This window comes from Parambassis ranga, chromosome 3 (assembly GCF_900634625.1).
Source record: "Parambassis ranga chromosome 3, fParRan2.1, whole genome shotgun sequence".
Taxonomy (NCBI): Eukaryota; Metazoa; Chordata; class Actinopteri; family Ambassidae; genus Parambassis; species Parambassis ranga.
Genome location: NC_041024.1, coordinates 2,070,909 through 2,085,158, shown reverse-complemented (window position 1 = coordinate 2,085,158; position 14,250 = coordinate 2,070,909). Strand labels below are relative to the sequence as shown.

At 47.1% G+C, this 14,250-nt stretch overlaps 1 protein-coding gene and 1 pseudogene across 1 annotated transcript; both read left to right on the top strand.

The window, feature by feature from the left end:
• The first annotated feature begins 786 nt into the window (after positions 1 to 786).
• LOC114432887 (beta-1,3-galactosyltransferase 1-like) lies at positions 787 to 3,750 on the top strand. The gene is made up of 2 exons (XM_028400964.1): positions 787 to 1,947; positions 2,043 to 3,750. Exon 2 carries the CDS (start codon positions 2,050 to 2,052, stop codon positions 3,250 to 3,252), a length of 1,203 nt encoding a protein of 400 aa, XP_028256765.1. The 5' UTR covers positions 787 to 1,947; positions 2,043 to 2,049; the 3' UTR covers positions 3,253 to 3,750.
• Positions 3,751 to 10,910: 7,160 nt separating this feature from the next.
• Positions 10,911 to 14,250, top strand: part of LOC114433587 (nuclear receptor ROR-alpha A-like) — a 68,295-nt pseudogene continuing 64,955 nt past the window's right edge.

The window sequence follows — 14,250 nt, the reverse complement described above, 5'->3', positions numbered from 1 at the left end:
TCGCGCTCCCCCTCTTTGTCCATATTTGGAGTTTTGGTGGACGTGACGCTGCCAACATGGCGGAGGTCATCACGTCCCGGAACCTCCCACCGAGCCTCAAAACGGCTCTTCAGAAACAAACGGGCGACGTCACGGAAGCTCTGTCCATAGTTTTTACTGTCAATGGGTTCAGACCTGAGCCACATTTGAGCCAATCCGGCTAGATCCACCTCCGAGAGGTGGATTGAAATCCAGATTCTGGATACGGCCTGAATCCCGCTCTTGATTTCCCCAGTGTGAACGAGGCCTTAGAGTTTGTTCCTGTACGGTTACAGTGCTGCTCCTATACTGACTGAATGAACATGTAAGAAGAAAGATCCACACACACCCACACACACAGTGACATTCTCGGTTCTCATGTCATAGTTTTGGGGCCTCCACCTTTAAGACTTAACCCCTTTCTGTTCAGTAAAGTGTGTAGTTCATCCAGCCACAGGTAGAGCAGAATAACTCTGAGCAGTCCCCTCTCTCTCTGTCTCTCTGCAGGTCTCGCCCTCCAGATCAGCACACTGAATGTATGATGGTTGCTGCATGTTTGTTCCCCTCTCTCTCCTTCATCCTCTCTGTCCTGTCTCCCTCTTCTTCTCCTCTCTCTCTCTCCTTCGTCCTCTCTGTCCTGTCTCCCTCTTCTCCTCCTTCACCCGGCCGACTGTCAGCAGGAAGGTTCTCCCTTGTGCGCCTGGTCCTGCTCAAGGTTTACTTCCTGTCTGCCTGCTCGTGGGTTCAGGCTCTGTAAAGCACCTCTGCTCCACCTTCATCAGCCTCCTGACAGACACACAGTATCTTAACACTAACCAACATGTTATCATCTGAGCTGACAGTGTTATGAGGTGTGTTTTCAGTCAGATCCTTTATTGTCTGAACCTTCTGGATCCACCTAAGTTACCTGATAACCCAGCTCTTTGTAATGTTGACCGCTACGGGGTGGGCGGAGTCAGTGTCTCAGGTTTACATCAGTTTTATAGGAAGGTGTGTTGAGAGTCACATGTCAGACAGGGTGGTTATCGTGGCTCTGTGTTAGCTCAGCGCTGATTCTTTTTATGGCTGCAGCTCGGTGCTGTGTCTGATTACAGGCGGCTACTCTTCATACATGCTGAACAGATGATCCACGTAATAATAATAACCGGCTGAAGGATCCACGGAGCTCAGCTTCACAGTCACATAATCATAGAAACACCTTCGGTTAATCTTAAACACTAATTAGTGCCACAGACACCTCCCAGGTCTAAACTCCAACACACAGTCCAAAGGTTCAACAATAACTGGAACATGGCATCAAGCAGCACACACACTGACACACACACACACACTGACACACACACACACACTGACACACACACACAGTGTCTCCTTTCACACACACTGGTCAGAAGAATGAGGATCTTGGAAGAAGAGGCGTTCCTGAAGGCTCCTCTGGAGGATTTTCAGCTTTGCATTTGCTCAACTAAACAAGCAAAGGGGGAGGAGCAAACAAAGGTGTGTCGCCCTCTCTCTCTCTCTCTCTCTCTCTCTGTGCAGGTTAAAACAGCACACAGTGTCATGGTTACCTGATCAGCTCAGGAACAGCAGGCTGGGGAGCGTCTTGATGTTTCTGTCGGTATGGACAGGTAGGGCTCACACCTGAGCGTCTGGCACCCTGTGGCGGCGGCGGGGGGGCAACGTGTTGCTGTGTTTCTCCTGCTTCTTCCGGAAGACGACAGAAAGCTGCATCTACACACAGAGCAGTTCCAGCATGCCACACAGCGGCTGAGGACTTCCTGACACCATGGCACGTCAGCGTTCAAACTGAAAGCTGAGGTGTTCTTTTGCAACATTTCTGTCAAAGAAGGAAGCTAAAGAACAGGAAGCAGGCGGATTGTTCCAAGGGCGCTCTGAGCGAGACATGAAGCCAGGAACATCACCTCCAAGGTCTGCCTGCACTCCTCCTCAAGCCTGCGTCAGTGGTTAATGTTTCAGGAGCTGATGAAGGGTTTTCGCCTCACTGCGTTTTTTTTATCTTGCAGGTAGAAAATGTTGCATCCTGGGAAAGCTGCAGCTGGCAGGGAATGGTGTGTGTTTTCCCGGCGCCGCAGCATCTTCATCATTCTGGTGTTTGCAGCCGTTCTGTTTTTTTACAACACGAACCTGAACAAGGTGGTCCCGGACTGGTACCCGCACCTGTGGAATCAGTTTAAAGGTCAGCTGCTCAGGACTGCCACGAACAGCACCAGGTTTACACCTTACACCAACTCGTCCTCCTCCCCTTTCACACTAAATACCACGACACCACAGGAAGCAAACACAACAGCAGCGAACTGGACTGCCCCTGTCACAGCAGTGACTCCACATGCGACCCCTGAGCTGACAGCGTCACCTGTGGCCATTCCCTACGTCTCTCCTGGACCGTATGTGGTGGAATACCCCTATAAGTACACCTTCATCATAAACGAGCCCCAGACGTGCGAGCAGGAGAAACCGTTTGTGGTTCTGATGGTTCCTGTGGCTCCTCACAACAAGCAGCACCGTGACATCATCCGCAGCACCTGGGGTGGAGAGAGCCCCGTGCGGGACAGAGTGGTGAAGCTGTTCTTCCTGCTGGGGCTGCCGGCTGGAGGCCCAGACGGGCTTCTGGCGGAGCAGCTGCAGCAGGAGAGCAGAGAGCACCACGACCTGATCCAGAGCAACTTCCTGGACTGCTACAAGAACCTGACCATCAAGACCATGGTGATGCTGGAGTGGCTGGACTCGCACTGCTCCAGCACCTCCTACGCCATGAAGGTGGACTCAGATATGTTCCTGAATGTCCCCAACCTCATCGGCTTGCTTTTACGAGCTCCAAAAACGAACTACATGACCGGACTCGTGGCAGCTGGAGCTCAAGTCCTGAGGGACAAGAACTCAAAGTGGTACCTGCCCTGGGAGCTCTTCCCAGAGCCCAGCTACCCCCCTTATGCTTTAGGCCTGGGTTACATTTTGTCCTTGGACCTTCCTAAAAAGCTGATCGAGGCGTCTAAACACGTTAAACCTCTTTACATTGAAGACGTGTATTTGGGCTTGTGCATGAGGTACCTGGGAATCCGCCCCACTAACCCCCCAGACTGGGGCTTGTTCAACGTCCTCCCTTTACAGTACAGCCGCTGTGCCTTCTCTCGGATCATCGCCACCACAACGCCGCCCAACATGGACCGCCTGAGCATCTGGAGGGATTTTAAGCGGCCGGGCTCTTACTGCTGAATTTTCTCAGCACTTCCTACCAAATGTATTCAGATTCTTTTTAATGCTACATCCACACTGTGGAAAAGAAGAAGAACAACATGCAGCCGAAGGGTAAAGGCAGCACGGTGTTAGGGACATATTTAATATTTTACAGTTTATTTCTTACTTTATGAGGAGAAAAAATACTTTTTGGAAGAAAAGTTACAAAAAACTTACATTTAGGGGGAGAAGCTGAATATTTTGAATTCATTTGTGGTAAATTTAAAAGACATTTGCAGATGCTGACCTGATATTGACTATTCATCTATACATGTCACAGCCCTAATAATCACTTTTAGATAAATAATGCCCTTTAGACTCCATGTTTTTCTGTCATGGAGAGAATTCCACGATGAACCATTGAACATGAGTCAGCCACACCTGACCCTGTGAGGTCACCAGCTACTTCCACATGATGTGTTTTTGAACACAAATGTACGAATGAAATAATAATAATAATAAAAACATGAACTGCAACTTCTGTGCTGAGCACATCGTCTGTTGTGTAACATGCAGGACTCAGAGTGTGTCTTGATGTCTGCTTCAAGGTGGAAACACTGTGCTATGCACACATTGTTTGATGTGTGTGAAGTGAAAGCATTGTGCCATTAATAGATAACCCAGGTGGACGAACCTGTTTGTTCACAGAAGGCATGCTAGGTGTGTTGCTGCCACTCTCTCAAACAGATGGCACTGAGAGGTGTGTGTGCGGGGGTGGGGTGGGGGGCTACCTTCATCCAGGCAGTCCAGGTCAGACGTGTCCCAGCGTGCCGGGAAAAACCTGCATAGCTGCTGCAGAGCCTCGTCAGTGTTTGCTGTTCAAACATGACGTTCCTGAACCTGGGAACAGAAGCAGGATTTTATGCTCTGTGTGTGTGTGTGTGTGTGTGTGTGTGTGTGTTAAAGTCTTAAAGGGACAGTTCACCTCTAAAAATCAAATATTCATGTTGTTCCCATCACCTGCAGAGCTGCTCGTTGTGAAGTATACAAGGTTATTTACGCAATGACATGATACAGACCACGTATGTATTTGATTATATAAGCTTACACTTAGAGAAAAACACATCTATAACTCTTACAGAGAGTTAGGGAGGAACTCTTTGATGCGGTGAAGGAAGCACTAGGAGGCATGGACTAAGATAAATCAACCAACATAGAAGGGACAAAGGGTTTCATAGTCATAAATATGTTAGACCAATTATGATAATTAGTAGGTGGAGATAAAGGGGCAACATGTCCCAATATGGGAATACCTACGAGGGTCTTGAAGAACTGTTTATCTATTATGCAAATGTACCTCAACTTTCAATAAAACAAGCCTGTGTCCAGGGGAGGGGCAGAACACTTATGGACGGGAGTGAAGCAGACTGAAAGGCCTGTGTTCACTGTGTTCTCCCTTTTGCAAAAGGTGAAACTACAAAACCCAGGGTATTTTCTTTCACTCAATGTTCTGAATACAGGAGACGGAATCTGACAATCCGGGGTGACCAGGGAAGGTCACGACATCGTCCATTGTTCTGGAGAGTTCTGCCTCCTCTTCATCATGAAGGAACCAAACCACACTGGACACACCGGAGTTAGCATGTCCTGTACCTTCACACAGGTAACACGCGACATGCTAACAGGTGCTGTTCAGCAGGATAATCCGCACCTACGGCACCTTGATGATGTTTAATGACATCATTTGTAGCCACTTGTTAGCATGTAGCCTTTTTTCAGACAGTAAACTGTTGTGACCTGATCTGGTCACCCCGGATTCCCAGACTCCGTCCCCGATGCACAGAACATTGAATGAAAACCAGTACTGATCAGTTTCAGTTTCGCCTTTATATAAAGGGAGAATGCACAGCTCAATACAGACCCCTCGATCTGTTCCTGCAGCTGACCATTTGCATTCTGTCTGTCCCATGCATTAGGCTCGTTTTATTAATCTGACAACAAGGTGTGGTTACATTTACATAGAAAGGCATAAAAGGTAATGTTTTTCAGTGAAACATGCATATTCAATAATCACAAGGTGGAGGGCGTATACGAAACTTAAAGACATTGAAGTTCTCCCACTCACATCTTTGATGTGAGTGTGTGTCAGGTCCTCCTGTTACGACCTTGAGTATATCTTATCTCTTTGGCAAGCTTGTGTTTTCATCTTTGGGTCAACTAAGGGGTTTGCAGTTCGAATTTCTAGACTAACCATTAAACATCAGAATACTTTATGGCCTCAGTCAGAGGTCTCGATCTATGAGCAACCATACACTTTTACCATATGTGCAAACAAACATATATTTTGACCAGGTTTGACCATATATTTCCACACTGGACACACCGGAGTTAGCATGTCCTGTACCTTCACACAGGTAACACGCGACATGTGTGTGTGTGTGTGTGTGTGTGTACTAGTAGAATGAAAATCTGCTGAGAACTGTTTCTCATACACACGGCGGAAACAGGAAGTGCTGACATACTGACACTTTCCTGCAGCACTGTGATGATTCAGTTCCAACATCATGACTGAACTGCAGCTTCTCACAGCACTGATCGGATCATGGATCATTGATGAGCTCACACACGCCCACAGGTCCGTCCTCCAGGCCCTGAGCTCGGGTTGACCCACCTTTGGTTCGGCCCAATCAGAGTCCTGTGAGGAAGTGCTGTCAGTTCTGTTTGTTTCAGCAGCTCTCTCTGCACCCATGCTAACTGCTACTAGCTAGCTGATAATTGTGTTTCCTCTTTGGTGGGATTGTTTGATGTTTGAGTTGTATTCTGAGAGCGTCTGTCCTTTCCAGTTTCATAGCTGGACGTTAGGAGCGGCGTGTAAGGCTACAGGCTTGCTGCCTGCTGCCCTGAGATGTGGTTCATGGCTCTGGTGTGCTGCGTGTTTACACTGGTTTTTTATTTTCAGCACCAAAAGTGACATTTACATTAAAAAAAAGTCACTTTTATTTATTTATTTTTTGGCCTGAACTGTTCCTTTAATCCTTGTGTTACTCTCTTGGCCTTTCAAATACTTGTACTTGCCTTATATATACTTATATATACTTGCCTTGTATCAGATACAGACCTCAGTGTTGTGAAATGAAGCTTCACACTGACACCATGTGGACATTTTGTTTATTGCAGATAAATAATATGAGAAAAAAACACAGCTTCACAGAAACAGACACGTTATATTTGAATCCTACCCTCCTCCTACTTCAAAATAAAGGCACGGAAAGACAAAATGATCAGCAGCAGTTTCTGTCCCCCTGTAACAGTGAGACAACACTGCCACCATGAGGTCAAACAGAAAATGACATCAAACAACATCAGAGTTTCCTTCCAGCTTCCTGTCAGGTGTAGACCAGCCGCCTTTGTGTTCTGGTGCCTTAAAAGACTTAAATAAGACACCGACCATCAGAGGTTTATATCAGCTGTGAGCCGGCTCCCAGGTGTTGATGTGAGCCCCAGGCGGCAGCAGCTCTGAGTTCAGACAGGCCGAGTGGCAGGAGCTGAGATACCAGCAGCTGGAGGAGGAGCCCGACTCAGAGGGATACCTTCATTTTCTCGAGCATTACTGTCAAAATAAAAGCACAAACAAAGACCCTCACATTTTCCTGCTGCTGAGCTGGGAGCGGATTAAAGATTCACTTCAGGTCAGAGCGAGTTCAGCTGCAGCGCTCCTTTATTTAAATATCACTATTTCATATTCAAACTATGAAATCTTTCACACACACACACTGAATTAATGATTAAAAATGGGAAGATGTTAGATTTTGAAGCCCTGATAATAATTTTCTCCTTCACATCTGCGTCCTGGTTGTTTTAACATGAAGGTCTGTGGGAACTGTCTTGAGAGCGCCCCCTGCATAACAGAACGTTCCACAAAGGGGGCGCAGTAGGGAATGCAAACTCCAACTATAGATGCTATACTCTGCTAATGCTATTGTGATGCTAATGCTAACAGCACATTTGATGCTGTGTAGCAGCATCACTCTTGAGATGAGCGCTCCATGATCCATCACTATGATCATGTTTCTGGTTCTCTTCAAATGAAACATGCGAGCGCTGATTTAGTTCAGTATTTCATGTTACAGGCTGATGAAACACACACACACACACACACAGTGTGGCTCCCTCTGATAAATAACAGCAGAGCGGAGTCGTCTCCTCGCTGATCAGAGGAAGCTGCTCTCAGAATAACAGCATGTGAGGCGTCATCAGACTAACAGCTCGGTTCAATAATTCAGCGCTGCTCTGTTAGTATGAATTATTGAGTCTGGATACAGTGTCCTTCTCTGTGGATATTCCTCCACTCATCAGGAGCTGCTCCTCTTCCTCCTCCACGCAGCTTCTGCTCGTCAAACTGAACTTCAGTGATTCTGTGAAAACACGTCGAGTTCAGCGACTGCATCAGTTTAAACCAACAAAACACACAAGAAGCTTCTGCTCTGTTCACGGCAGAGTAACTGACCTGCAGGCGTGTAGCACGTAAAATGTGTGTTAGCATGCAAACTTTTGCTAACTGTGCTAATAGTTGCTAATCAAAGTTTCTCATTGTGGCTGTTTTTGCATCTTTGTGTTTGTGAGGTACCTTTGTTTCTTCTTTTGTGACTCTTTGGAGGTGTTTTGTGTCTCTGTGGTTGTATAATACCTGTTTGTGGTTGTTTTGTTTCTTTTTGTTGCTGTTTTGTATCTTAGTAATTGTTCTGTGAGCTTTTTGGTTGTTTGTGTGTCTGTAGTTGTTGTGTGTTCAGGTTGTGTGAATCCAGTGTGAGGAATCTGGACTACTGTTGTGTTATTGTTTCGTTATTGTGTTATTGTTGTGTTATTGCGTTATTGTTGCGTTATTGTTGTGTTGTTGCATTATTGTTGTGTTATAGTTGTATTGTTGTGTTATTGTTGTGTTATTGTTGCGTTATTGTTGTGTTGTTGTGTTATTGTTGTGTTGTTGCGTTATTGTTGCATTATTGTTGTGTTATTGTTGCGTTGTTGTTGTGTTATTGTTGCGTTGTTGTGTTATTGTTGTTATTGTTGTGCTGTTGTTGTGTTGTTGCATTATTGTTGTGTTATTGTTGCGTTGTTGTGTTATTGTTGTGTTATTGTGTATTGTTGTGTTGTTGTTGTGTTGTTGCATTAATGTTGTGTTATTGTTGTGTTATTGTGTATTGTTGTGTTATTATTGCGTTGTTGTGTTATTGTTGCGTTGTTGTGTTATTGTTGTGTTATTGTTGCGTTGGTGTGTTATTGTTGTGTTGTTGTTGTGTTATTGTTGTGTTGTTGTTGTTGCGTTACAGCATTGCTGCAGTGACACTGAGCTTCAGACGTTGCTGTAATGAAGCTGAACTCTCTGCACACGCTTCCCTCTCATCTGCACATGAATCACTAATAAAGTGTCACAATCATTTCATCACGCCCGGCCCTGATGAAACACGAACTACAAAGGGAAGTTTTAAAATTATAATGCCGTGCATTAGCGCTCGCTGAATATTTTCTTTCTTTTTAGCCAGATGCATTTTAATAAGACGCACTGCATAAATTTGCATTTTCTGCAAACTGCTCTCAGTTGGAGTGTTGGAGCGTGGACGGCGTGTGAGGAGGAGGAAGAGGAGGAGCTGCAGTCAAGAGTTCAGTGAAGACGTTCAGGGAGCTTCACACTTTCTGCTGCTCTCATACAAACTGAACTTTCTTCACGTGTCAACAAACAGCTGCCTGAACACACACACACACTGATTCAGGACCGTGTCTGCAGCCTTTGAATCAGAGGCTTTGGATGAAGCTGCTGGTGAGGAGGAGCTGGTGGTGTGTCTCCATCAAGCAGGAAGCTTCAGGGCTGACAGAGGAAGTCACTGCAGGAGATTTTAAAAAGCTGCAGTTCCTCAGGCGGCCTCTAGGGGCTGCCTTCATAGACCTCCATGTTAAAATGTCCAATGTCCTTTATTATGTTGGACCGTTGTGGACCAGATGTGAAGAAGTCACATTTCACAGCTTCATGGACAGAAACAGGAAGTTGATGCAGACGTGCTCCTCAGGCCGAGGTGATGAAGGAGCTGATGCTTCTGACTGCAGGCTAAAGACGACCAGCGTCCTCTAAGTAATCATAACGTTCAGCTCTTTTATTTCATCTGAGCTAATTAAAGTGATGAAACCATGGAGCAACACCCCCCCTCCTAAAAGGTTCCAGGCATTGTGAGGCTTTTGGCAAAAGGAAACCAGCGGTAGAAGGAGCTGACGCTGATGAAAAGGTGGAGAGGAGGCGGTGAGACGGCTGGCAGAGCCGAGCTGCAGGCCGGTCCAGAACCAGTCCGGCACCGAGCGCAGAAAGTGCTCAGCTGTAGAGCTGATGCTGTGTGTTTTAACCTGCAGCAGTAACACAACAAACACACAATCTTATAATAAATAAGTAAAAGATCATCAGGGCTGGACACACAACCTCAGGAGTGTTTTTAATTTAAACCCTTTGAACCACACGTTTAAATAAAATAACAAAACATATTACTTCATGTCCTCCTCAGCACCCAGCAGGACGCCATGATGGAGTCACATGTGAGCAGCAGTCACATGACCTGTCTGACCTGCAGCTGATTTCTGTCTGAATACCTGAGTTGTTGTGCACACACACACTCTGCCTGCTGACTGTGTGCATATATATCTGACCATTTTACACAATCACAAAACTCTAAATCAGACGATTTAAGAGGTAAAATCTCTGTTCTTAGCTTCTGTGTTTAGAACAGCTCCCCCGTGTGGAGTTCTGCAGATCCACCTGTGGGTCCCGATCAAAGCTGGACAAAGTGATGTCCGTGATGTCACCCGTTTGTTTCTGAGGAGCTGTTTGGAGGCTTTGGTGGGGCGTGATGACCGCCGCCATGTTGGCAGCGTCACGTTCGCTAAAACTTTAAATACAGACGAAGAGGGGGGGGCGCGTGAAGTTTAGGGGGGCGGGCGATCGTGGAAGCAGGAAACTCGTGCTGTGATGCGACAACCAGCTGTCGCTCAAGCGGCAACGCCCATAATTATGACTAATTTCAAGGTCCGAAAATAATTAAAACAAGTGAGTTGTAAAAAAAATTCAGAAGAGAACGGATCATCTGAGACCAGAGTGGGTTTTTTGTACCAGGCTGTAAACTCGTTGTGAAGGTGGACATGTTAACATGGGAGTGTATGGGAGATGACTCGCTTCTGGAGCCAGCCCCTAGTGGCTGCAGCGTGAACTACAAGTTCTGACACTTCCGCGTTCAAGGCTTCAGGTCTGAGCCCCGGATGTTGCCGCTCGGTCCGGCCCAGTCTTTAGGAACCTGCAGGTCAATGTGTTTGATTCCAGGTGAACTGTCCCTTTAAACTTTGTTTTAATTAACCCGCAGAAAGTCTTTGATCCTTCACATCAAATGTTTTTAACACTTTTTGTTCGTAAACTTAGTGTGCACGCGCGCACGCGCACGAGCCGTGGTTGGTTTCCCAGGATGCCTTGCAGGTGCAGGTGTCCTGCAGCACAGACAGAGGACACCTGCACGAGCTGCCCGCGCGTGTCTGTGAGTTTGACAGACTTCCACGCTGCACGCAGCCGCGCGCCGTGGATCCCATGAGGGCAGCCGCAGCTCTCCACAGCGCCGCCCTCCCGCTCCGCCAGCCGGGCTTCCTCTGCTCCACACGGCGCTCACAGCAGCGTGCTGACGGCCGCTCCGCCGGCAGACAGACCCGCTGAGGAGGATTCTTTTTGTCCGGGTTTTTGTGGAGTTTCTGTCTCTTTCGGTTCATGGATCATGGAGTCCTCCCCGCAGGATTCAGCGAGCGAGGCCGGCAGGAGCAGCTCTGAACCCGCTACACCAGCCGCGGACACGCCGGCGAGCCGGGGAAACGACACGCCGGCCAGAGCGCACGGCAGCTCGGGCTCCAGCTCCTCCGGCTCCGGTAAAGGTAGGACCGACTTATACTTCTTTGTGTCTGCGCTGTGACTTCAGACTGTCTGTGGAGCAGCTTTACGCACATGTGTGACACCTCAGGGAGTTTGTGGTGTTTTGAAGCCGTGGACGTTGCCTCAAACTCGGCTGCAGAGAGAGCGCAGAGCCGCTGGAGGTGGAGGAATGTCCAGGTACTTTTCCTGGTTAGTTCTTGTGTGTGAGGCTGAAGCAGGCTGTGAGGGGAAGTGACAGCAGCACAAAGCTGCAGGAAGACAAACACAACAACATAAACCAAACAGATGTGTAGGGGATGTAAAGTGTCACCTGCAGCTTTGTCACATTTAGACCTTTTCAAATCTAATGTGCAGTTTCACTTCTTATTGTTCAGCAAAAACAAACAAAAAGGACAATAAAAGAAAACAAATCATCCAGACGGTCATAAGACTGAAACCAGAAGACGTTTCTGTCCCTGAGGGGACACAGTGAGGACATGAGAGCAGGGACACCTCGAACCAGTGAGCTCTTCTACACATGCAGTTGTTTCTGATCGGTTAGGTTTAGAAAGAGACAACAGGGTCTTTGTCACCGTGGTAACAACTCTACAGCGTGAGTCCCAGCCTGATAACAGTGTCATGGCGTCTGTTGCTGATGCTAAAGCCCTCACAAAACAACTGACAGTGGAGGTGTAATTACAAAAATGTACAAAAAGTGACCACAGACACACAAAAAGATTACAAAATGATGCAAAACAACCAGAAAGAGATGCAAAGTAAACAAAGTTAGGAGAAAAACATAAAAACTGTACAGAAAAAATGCAACATGACAGAAATAACACCCAACACAGGCCCCAGGAACTCAGAGATGCAAAATGGGATGATAACAACACAGAAGGGCTGTAAGGAGGAGACACAAAACCATCTAACATGTGCATGAAATGAGCACAGAAACACACATGGATCAGAAAGAGATGCAAAGAAACAAAAATGATGAAAACATCTGCAAGATCCACAGAAAGTCTGCCTGTAGCTGCTGCTGGTTGACGTATCTGACAGCAGGCCGAGTATGTTTGAACGATAAAGACGCCTCCTGCTCCTCTGTCAGCTCATCATCGACATGTAAAACACAAAATAACTGCAGAAAGAAGAACTGAGATCTGCCACATAAACACAGAGTGGACTCTCACGCTCATAATTAACAGCAGTGAGTGAAGTCATCCGTCCCCCGAGTGCAGCTCTCAGCCTGACGGCAGATTTTCCTGCAGCTCGTTATTGGTATGCAGGCTGGAGAGGGAGGGAGGGAGGGAGGGAGGGAGGCGGTCAGATGGAGCTTCATTGAGTTTCTCTGAGTGGAGCCGGTTATGTAACAGCTGCTCAAGGAGAAGGAAGAAATCACAGCGAGCGCGGGAGCTGCGTGGAAACGGAGACGAGCAGATAGTGTGACAGTCAAAGCAGAGCGGAGCCGCCAGGAGCCGACTGCAGAGTAAATAATGGAAGATAAATAACAGCAAAGTTCCAGGCAGGGATCATCAGCGTGCCAGGTGCTGCGTTCAAGAGCGGCCCGTAAACGCGAAGCACTGCTGCTGTTAGCAGTGATCAGAGGAAGGTGGAGCAGTTTGATCAGCAGACACTGACACAAAAAAAAACTACAGCAGAGACCTGTCAGAAATACTCAGCGACAAAAACCAGACGGAAAACAACCACGAGACAAAAGTACAGAAAAATGACAATAAAGAGATAAAAAACAACCAGGAAGCGAGACACTGAAGCTTTAAAGACTGACCAAGACCCTGTTCACACTGGGGAAATCAATCTGGGCCGTATCTGAATATATCCAGATTGATTTCAATCCCCCTCTCGGAGGTGGATCTAGCCGGATTGACTCAACGCAAATGTGGCTAGCGAATCCCGCAAGCGGCGTGATCCTTCCGGGTTCACGGGGACAGTGTCCAAATTGCGGGTTAAGCTGGATTAAGCGCGGACACGTGCCAGATTTGAAAATAGGTCTGAACATATCTGGATTCAATCCTACTCTAGCTGGATTGACAGACAGTCACAAAATAATCTGAGAGAGAGCAAATACACAACAAATCCAACAGAGCACACACCCGACCTTTCACACACATAAGTGAGTGGCACCAACACAAACCTGACAGTGACTCAAAATGATAGAAAACAACGAGACACTAATACCCCGTTCACACTGGGGAAAAAAATGTGGCTTAAGCAGGATTCGGCCGCATCCAGATCAATCCAGATGTGTTTTTTTCTGAGTGTGAACACCTCGAATCCGGCTGTATCCAGTTTGATTTCAATCCGGCTAGATCCACCCACGAGAGGTGGAACTAGCCTGATTGGCTCAAATGTGCCTCAGGTGTGAACGCAAATGTGGCGAGCGAATCTGGCTAGCGACATGCTACTTCCGGTTAGCGACATGGTACTTCCGGTTAGCGATGTGCTACTTCCGGTTCACAGGGAGCGACACGGGTAAAAAAAACACATGACGCATGCGCACACGCGGTCCTACTGCGGCATGAACAGACTCTGTATATTACAAGGCGCCACCTAGTGGTTTGGAGGACAGCAAACATGCTGGATGAAGCTGGATTGAGTGCGGACACAAGTGTGTGCTAGCCAGATTTGAAAATAGGTCTGAGCTTAAAGGCTGTCTGGGCTCAATCCTACTCTAGCTGGAATGACTTTCTCCAGTGTGAACGGGGCCTAATCAACCACGAAGAGAACAGGAAGACACAAAACAGAGAAACAACACAATCAAATACACAACGACTAATGAGGGCTGTGAGGACAGACACCAGACACCCACAATCATGAGGAAGAACTGTGTGTAGCATCTGCTGCTGCTTGCCGTGTGGAGTCGAGTGTTTTTACAGCAGCAGGACGTCACGACCTGAAAGCCCCTAAAACAGACGTGGTCTGTAAACCAGGTTGAGTCTGGCCCTGCTCTCTGATGTTTCACCGTGACGGTGATTTTTTTTTTTTTTTTCTGTATGATTTGCTCATAATTTGCATCCTGCTGGAAGAACTTCCCACACGTTGATGTTCACACACTGATGTGTGGCTCTGATGACCTTTTGTTAGATCAGATC